This window comes from Sinocyclocheilus anshuiensis, unplaced genomic scaffold (assembly GCF_001515605.1).
Source record: "Sinocyclocheilus anshuiensis isolate Anshui unplaced genomic scaffold, SAMN03320099.WGS_v1.1 scaffold942, whole genome shotgun sequence".
Lineage (NCBI taxonomy): Eukaryota > Metazoa > Chordata > Actinopteri > Cypriniformes > Cyprinidae > Sinocyclocheilus > Sinocyclocheilus anshuiensis.
The window spans coordinates 765,733-775,054 of NW_015536531.1; the positions used below are offsets into that span (position 1 = coordinate 765,733).

General features: G+C 37.6%; 1 protein-coding gene across 1 annotated transcript in view; it reads right to left on the reverse strand.

Annotated features, from left to right (window-relative positions):
• Positions 1-9,322, reverse strand: part of LOC107694857 (MAM domain-containing glycosylphosphatidylinositol anchor protein 2-like) — a 159,896-nt gene that overhangs the window by 87,460 nt on the left and 63,114 nt on the right. Inside the window, exons 3-5 of the mRNA XM_016494553.1 lie at positions 8,989-9,163; positions 3,421-3,617; positions 1,595-1,727 (exon numbers count right to left, since the gene is read on the reverse strand). Of these exons, the coding sequence (XP_016350039.1) occupies positions 1,595-1,727; positions 3,421-3,617; positions 8,989-9,163 (505 nt within the window). The remainder of the gene's footprint in view (positions 1-1,594; positions 1,728-3,420; positions 3,618-8,988; positions 9,164-9,322) is intronic.

The following is a 9,322-nucleotide window of genomic DNA, read 5'->3' on the forward strand; positions in this document are numbered from 1 at the left end:
TTCTCGCCCACATGAGAGAGCTGGGGTTAAGACTAAACGCCAAGAAGAGTGTGCTTTCTCCATTACAGAGAACCTCTTATCTAGGCGTGGTGTGGGATTCGACCACGATGTCCCCTGCTCGGATCGAGTCGATCCTTACCGCAGTCGCGAGAATAAGAGAAGGCCGGTCACTCACTGTCAAGCAGTTTCAGAGACTGCTGGGTCTGATGGCAGCTGCATCCAACGTGATACCTATTGGCCTGCTGTACATGAGGCCCCTACAGTGGTGGCTCAAGACCAAGGGGTTCTCCCCGAGGGGAAACCCGCTTCGACCGCACGTGCTTTTATAGCCTCCTGGTCATTACGTCACCCGCCCGTGACGTCTCGCCCATCTATTGGTCTGATTACACACGAGGTTCAAGAGCCGGTCACGCTGAAGGGCGTTCCTCTAGCGTTTTCCGACACAGCGTCTCGTTCCTTCGAGGAACTATGGTTACATACGTAACCTGAGACGATTTTTTCTAAAGTCTGTGTTTATCTGAAGTAAGAATGATGGGAAAACTGTCATTTTTGGGTGACATATCCCTTTAAATCTAGGGGCTTAGGAGCTATCAAAAAATATTTAGGGAAGAAGACACAATAAAACTTATCATCTTGACTCATGAAAATTAATTCAGTGGCGTGATGCAATTTTCAAGGACCCGAAACCGTTTAAATGCTTGTTTACAACCAATACCAGGTGCATGACCAGGTTCAAGTGAGTAATTACAGCAAATATACACAAAGTTCACATACCGTCACAGCTTGATGACAATTATGGTGGTTTACCTTATTACGCTAATGTGTTTATACTTAAAAAAGTGGTGTTTACAATTATCACCCAAAGGGATTGATTTACTTGGTCCTGTAATGCAATATGTGACCATATCCAATCTATATAATCAAGGTCTGCTCCCATGAGCACACTGGCATGCTGTGATGTAAGGGCCTTCAAGTTGGCAAAGCAATCAGTCAATCCCGGGATTGTGCCGTGATCATCATCACCAGCCGATGTGTTGCCAGAAATGTGAGAAAGAAGTGAGAAAGAAAGATAGTGCAAGAAAATGAGCGAAAGATAGAGAAACAGAGATGGCCGGAGGGAAAGGTCTGCCGACTCTGTTCATTCTTTAATGGATTCCATAAAGGTCAGGTCTTCGCCCGCAGTAGCATGTGAAGCCCACCGAGACAGATAAGGAGCACAGGGACCCGCAGGGCCATTTCCTTAAGAATATGGTTTTGCCATGGACTGAATTAACTGCAAGGCCAGTGGTGAAAACATCAGCCCGGGGCGGTTTCTTCAGCCATCAACCGACGAAGGAGGAGAAAAGTAGCAGCAGGCCTCTAAATGTAACAGGCGTAACATACTCAATAACACATGCAGCACTCACAGCTCACTGATTATGAGACCACACAGCACTTGTGGTGACAAGAGCCTCAGGGCACTTCCTTTTGAGAGTTGCTTTTGTGGTGCTGCTCGCATGTAGTTTCTTATTCGATGGACGGCTCAAATATAGCAGAAGGTGACTAAAATAACACAATGCTGTGCACAAGGAGAAGGCATTGGTATCGCTCTCACCGGTTTTGTTGGTGAGCCGGAATAGCACACTCTTGTCGGGGATGCCACAGACATTGCGGACAGAGGCAGTGCACGTGTAGTTAGCATAGTCCTGAGGACGCAGGTTCTTCAACTTCAGGATCTTGGTCTCCCCCTACAACCCAAGCAGACAACATTGTATAAAGCAGGAACTCAACGAGTTTTGCTTTAGTACACATTTAATATAAAAAAATATTAATAACATTAAACTCAAAAAAAAAATCCAACTTCTGTTTTGTCAGACAAACTGTCAACTGACAAACTGAAAACTTATCTTTTACATACACAAAACAATATTCGGAACACATTCAACAAAGAGAGAGAAAAAAAGTAGCCATATCCAATTAATCTGACTTTATCTGAGCTTTTTTGTGCTTTAAAAGACTTCTGATAATTTGCTAATTTTGGTCTTGTACTGTATCCCCTTTGGCCGCTGGAGCTTTATAGAGTAATCTTACACAATTTTAAAGTCCTGAGAGTTTCATTTTACAATACAGCATTGATTTTTAATTGGTGGTTAGCGACCCCAAAAAATCGGCACAGATCTATACTGATCATAAACAGCATGGAAAACAATGGTAATTACAAATAATTAAATGCAACTAACCATATAATGATGCATGGTTAGGATAGCAAAATAAATAAGCTTATATTTTGAAGCCAAACCAGTTAAGAACCAGTTGATTACGTGCACAAGCGGCTCACTTTTATCTAATAAATAACTTATTTTTGTATCATCTTCATATGAGGTCAATTTCTACAAAGATGGGCATTTAAAGTCCATCAGTTAAAAATAGTGGCACTGCTTGATACCAAAACCTTCTGAAGATACTTAGCTTTTGATCTGTTTCTAACCTGAGACATTGACAGAAAGCTGAAGTGCGTTCGTTTCATATTCATAGTTCTGAAGAGGCTGAAAGATAAAGAAGGCTCTATTGAAAATAACATGCAGAATCTCCCTTAAGTGCAAAGACTAATGTTGCGTGATTGATTCTCTGTAGGGAATAAGAAGAGTGAAACAGGTCCTGAAATACCCTATGTCTCATGACTAATTACCAGGATGGATCCAGTCTGGGCCAATCACTGTGCCATATCAGATGTGACAAAACTGTGTTTTGAAAGCAGCTTTTTTTTTTTTAACTGTCAGATGATGTGCGTCCTTCTGGACCAGATAACACTCACAATGTCAAACTGATGCTCCATCTTTTTCTCTCCTGATAGCTGCAGCATATTTCATGCAAGAGCAATTAAGTTAATAAAATATTTTCAAGGCTTTCAAGTTCTATGATATTAAAGTTATAGTGTTAAATGTCAATACTGATGCACACTGTTTATCAGCTATTTTACAATGGCCTCAAACATAACTCATCTAACCAGAATTTAAAACAGTTTGTATTTGTTTTATAATTAAATTAAATGTAATAAAAAAATAAAAAAAAAATTTAATAAAAAAATGGATGATGCTTGTGAAGCTGTTGCACTGATGCCATATATTTAATTAAAAACTTAACTGAAAAAAGTCAGAATTGTGAGATAAAATAGGTAAATGTTATGTAAAATGTTATTGGTTTGAATAGCTATTTCATGCTGTAAAAATTATTTGCATTCCGATTCTGACATCTGAAGGCACAACAATAAATTTTTTCTCTTATTCCATGGATTTTACCCATTTCCCTCGGCTTGTTACCAGTGTTTTTCTGCCACCACAATGTGCGCACAGCTGCAAGTGACGTAACTGTGACGTCTACTCCAAATTGGTCTATAAACTGACATTACTGCTGTGAATACTGTCTGAGCTAATGTCTTACCTGGGTGAAGAATGGCTCATAGATCTCCACACCCTTGTCCGAACCTTGAGACAGGAACTCCCTTCCCCGTCTCCAGCTGTACCGCACCGGAGGGTTTGAATTGGCTGCACACCGAAGGAACACTGTCCTCTCATAGTACAACTGCTCCTTTGCCTCTCCTATACTCTGATGGACCGTCACAATGGGGTCATCTAAATCTGAAATGTAAACGGATGGGCCGGTCACACTGATTTAACATTGCTCAAATTGCCCTGAAAAATGGCGAGACTTCTGTGGAGATGGTGGTACACAGCAATAGCTATCTAGAACCCTAGGTTGGTGTATGTAAAAAGGGCTTTAATATACACAGGCATGTAGGACAGAAGTATGGAAATGACAGAATGTAAATAAACAGAAAACATCTCTAGGTTATGTATGTAACCATGGTTCCCCGAGGGAACGAGACGCTGCGTCGAGATTCGCTTAGCTTTGGGAACGCCCTTGCGTGACCGCGTTCTGAAGCACGTCAAATCAGTCCAATGGAGCAGCGAGACGTCACGAGCGGGGTGACGTAAGCACCAGAAAGTATAAAAGCGCATCCAGCAGAGCGCAAACCAGCTTCGATGAAGTAGCGCCTGCAGGGATGCAGGGAGTATGGCAAAGAGACGCAGCGTCTCGTTCCCTCGGGGAACCATGGTTACATACGTAACCTAGAGACGTTCCCCTTCAGGAACTCGAGCTGCGTCGAGATTCGCTTTGGGAACGAGAATACCCACTGCGCCATACTACCAAGTCCCTGCATGTGTGTGTATCTTATGAGCACATCACGAAGAGAGAACTTGGGAACCTGGGGTAGATGCCAGGTCTAGGTTGTAAAAGCGGACAAAAGTGTGCGGAGAGGACCAGCCCGCTTCAGAATGCGGTCACGCAAGGGCGTTCCCAAAGCGAAGCGAATCTCGACGCAGCTCGAGTTCCTGAAGGGGAACTAGGTTACAGGTAAACAAAAACATCCATATTTATGTTTATTTATGCCCCACTTCATGCATCCATATTATTGCCCCAATTCAAAAAAGTCATAAGCTCAATTGAAATGCATATTGTGTTACAAACACCAGGAACAGTTGTGTGCCACTACTATCATTCGGTTGTTGCTAAATATACCTCTAAATGTGGAATAATTCCAACATTATAGTGTGATATAGCTGATTTTTCCCCATTTCCTTCCAAGCTGCTCAGAGATTGAAGGCATAATTTGTCGAATTGCTTAATGAGCCAAAAACATCCTAAATTAAGAAAAAGTCCATAAAATAATTGAAATTTACTGGAGTGCAATTCATACAATAGCCTATTTATTACTGTCCAAAATAGACATAAATTACTTTCAACATTTTTATTTAACACCATATTTAACACCAACCTAACTCCTTAAACACCAGTTAAAATGCATGTTATTGAAATCAAATACAATCTGGTTACACTTTACAATGAGGTTCTTTATGATAACATTAGTTCATGCAATATACTGTATAACGTATTACAAATAACAATGAACAGTACACCAACATCAACAATGCGTATATTAAATTCTATATATAATAATTTATAAATGTATGAATTAACAATAGTTGATGCATTATGAACAAACATTAATTATCAATGGTATAAATAATTAAAATAGTATTCTTCATATTAAACAATAGAATAATTAATAAATAAATATTAATCTGCATTAATAAAGGCTGTAAAAAACATTGTTTACTGTTTTTCTTGCATTAACTAATGTTAACAAATTTAATCACACTGTAACGTGTTACCTGAAATCTTAATTTTTAAGGATTTATAGCAGTATTCATCTTTCAATTTTCATTAAGCCTGTGCATCAGATTCCAATGAAAGCATAACCTTGCGATAGTATCAATCAATCTTTGTTTAGTATTTTAGTTCCATTTGGAACCTATAAATTTGGAATCTATAAATGTAAGCACTTTGAAAACAGCTGTAAGTGGGTGCAAAAACACAAGCATTAACAGCAAACATAATGTCTAAAATGATGGACCACTCGGGCGCTTGTATTTTGGCACTTGAATTGTGAGTATTTTTACGACCGTAATTTTTTTCAAGAGCCACAATAATTATCATAGAGTGCTTGAACGAGGAGCCATATGCTTTTACAGACTGTCCTCAAAGCAAAAACCTTCCTCGACTCTCAGCTATAAAAAAACAAGCCTTTCAAAATCTTTCTTTCTCCTGTTTCAAATCATTAATCAATCTGCTCAGTAACTATTTGACAGACAGCATTGGTGATATTTTCCAGCATGCCAGGTTATATTTTTAATACTGAACCTTTTTTATGCTTCACAAAACAGAAAGTCATATAGATTTGGAATGAAATGAGGGTGAGTACATGATGACAGAATTGTCCTCTTACTGGGAAAAAAAAGGTCACTGATTTATTCACGATTCAAGGTTTAATTTGACCACTTTGGGACAAATATAAACCTGAATGCAATCAATATAGCTACTGTCCATCTTGAGTGCTTTAAACGAATGACTAGTGAGTGCTGCCACACTTAGAGACACCATGGGCACTCCAAATCGAAGCACTCAATTGTTTATCGGCAGTGTGTTGGCTGTTCTTTATCAATCACATGTGTCTAGGCTTTGATCACTGCATCAGCAGTAGCATGTCTCTGATCGATAAAAGTGAGTGCCCACCAGCGAATAGTCCACCTTGAAGCTGGAATAAAAATGACAAGCTGAGGCCTGTTCTCTAATTCAAGGGTAATGACTTGCTCCTCATTGTCTCCCCACGGCAATGCTGCCTGCCATCGTCCATCGCTCCTCCTATTCATCTCTCTGTGCTACCATAAATCACTTTTCAACATCTATGGCTCCTCCAAGTCTGTAGGGAACAGAGGCAACACACAACTCCTTTTTTGACAGGTCATGATAGCTTTTGATGGTTCTGATAGCAGAGGAGTAAACCTTTGAAACTTGGAAATATTGGGGAGCTAGCTTACTGACACTGATGTCTCTTTGAAGAAAAATTTTAATTTCACCCATTCATTAAACCTCTCATTTTACGCATTTCGTCACCTATTCAAAGGCTTGAATTTAATTTCAACAAAGTCTATGGTTGCCAGAACTTCGACGAGAAGTACCTTTAAGTCGATAATGAGGCCATGTGGCATCTCGAAGAAAATAAAAGTGTTCATGGACTTAAAATGATGATGTGTGTGAGTGCAAAACTCTTTGAAAGAGACCTAGATGAGATATGCTCTTATGATGAGTCACATTAAAAAATCTGACTGTCTGGCTTTTGATGATCTAAGAATGTGCAAGACAAGAAATACATGAAATAACACATGCTCCATTATAGCCCAGATATTGCAAGTCCGACCATATCAGAGGTAATTCATTTCAAACATAAAGTGGTAATGAAACATAGGCAGAGTTAATGGTTTCCATAAATCACTAGTATGAGACACCTCAATGTATTCTTTGATATATATATTTTAAGTCTGTGGTTGGAAATATTTTGAATGTCTCTTATGCTAAAATGAATTATTTGATAAAAAATACAGTCAAAACTGTTGTACTGTGAAATATTATTTTAATTTAAAAGAGCTGTTTTCTATTTGCATATTTTATTTATTTCTGTGATTGCAAAGCTGCCTTTTCAGCATTATTACTTTATTCTTCAGTGTCACATGATCTATTAGATATAATTTTAAGATGTTGATTTTTTTTGGTGCTCAAGAAACTTTTCTTATTATCTGTTTTAAATGGTAGTAGAAAACAGTGCTGCTTAATATTTTTGTTGATTCTTTGATTAATAAAAAGTTCAGCATTTATTAATAAACTGCATTTATTTGAAATAGAAATATTTTATAACATTATAAATGCATTTACTGTCACTTTAAACAAATGCATTAAATATTTGAAATGTAAAAAAAATCTGGTAAAATTTCACATACAGGTGCATCTCAATAAATGATAATGTCGTGGAAAAGTTCATTTATTTCAGTAATTCAACTCAAATTGTGAAACTCGTGTATTAAATAAATTCAAGAGGCAGTAATTAAAGCAAAAGGAGCCCCTACCAAGTATTGAGTACATGTACAGTAAATGAACATACTTTCCAGAAGGCCAACAATTCACTAAAAATTTTTTTTTTTATTGGTCTTATGAAGTATTCTAATTTGTTGAGATAGTGAATTGGTCGGTTTTTGTTAAATGTGAGCCAAAATCATCACAATTAAAAGAACCAAAGACTTAAACTACTTCAGTCTGTGTGCATTGAATTGATTTAACACACGAGTTTCACAATTTGAGTTGAATTACTGAAATAAATGAACTTTTCCACGACATTCTAATTTATTGAGATGCACCTGTATACAGCAATGAAAACTTCAGCTATTGTAGACAGCATAACTAGGCAATACTATACAGAAAGTGCCTTGTGGGTACAAGGTTGATGGATTTAAATGAACAAATCCATATATTGGATAACAAATCCATATCCATATATTGTTTCCTTGAGCACTGCCTTGTGTTATTGCCCAGCCATTAACACATTTTGTTATTGTGTCTGTATCATTAAATGAAACCTTAAGTGGATAAAATAATTTCTAAGCAGCTATTTAGCAGATGCTTTTATTCAAAGTGACTTACTATACACTTATTTCAGGGACATTCATTGCTGAAGGGCACAAAGTTTATGGCTAATGGCTAGCTCCTTAAGAGGCTGATATTTATAACACCCTGTTTTGTTACCGAATATTGTGCTGAAGTAGGCATGTAAAATATGCTTGGAATTTGTGGTACTGTCTCTCTGAGCTGCATAAAGCAGCAAGTGAGAGATGCATTAATGCTTAGAAAATGTTCTGGCCCATTATAAACAATGCTGGAAGGTCATCCAGCCATGATAAATTATTTAGATTACTGTGCCTAACATTTATAATTTCTTTTCAGAGAAATAGTTTTGAATAATGGGCACTCGTAATAGCTTAACAAGCAAAGGATTAAAAAAATCCCTAGTTTTTTTTTTAAACTGCGTTTTTTTCATAATCATGAAAAAAAGAAAGAGAAATGCAAACGAATGTTCTTTCAGCAAGCTTAAAGGTATATAAGCTTAAAAAAACCTTTCAATAAGAGTAATCAATTCATAATCTAAATAATCATTACAATGCTAAAAATTATAATTATTAATTATATAATATACAACTTTTATAATAAATATATAATTTTGATATAGTAACTCTTGCAATGCTACAATCAGAAGGCTCTTTTTCCTTTTCTTTGTTGGTTTATAAAACTGAGGTTACAGTATAAAAGCAACAGTGAACCCAGAAAGTAATACAGCAAACACTTCTGCTTATAAGTGTGTCTTTCCAACTGATTATCCACAATTCGTAACCCAAGGATTTAAGTTAAGTGCTGAATCAAGGTTGAGTATGCATCTCAAAATCTAAAAGAGAGATGCAGGCACAGTCAGCAAAGGCTAATACCAAGCTATCGTTGACTTGCAAGAGTGTGTGTCAAGTGTGTGGTTTTTTTGCTGACAGGCGAATGAGCTTGTTAACTCACAGTAGACATCCACTCGGATGGATTTGATGGCGGGAGTGCCGAGGCCGTTCTCAGCCTTACAGTAATAACGGCCACCCTGGTGCCTCTGGATGCGGGTTATGTGCAGTGTCTCGTTGAATACGCTGGAGTCCTGGATGCGGTCAGTAGCACTTCCTGCTGTCTTGGTCCATCGTATCTGAGAGAGAGAAACAAAAATCACATCAGCTCAGAAAGAAAATCATCAGCTAGTGGCTTAAAACAGAGTGCCTACCTTAGAGCAAATGGATTGAGTAAAAAAAAAAAACTATATAATATATATATATATATATATATATATATAATAATGAAACCATTG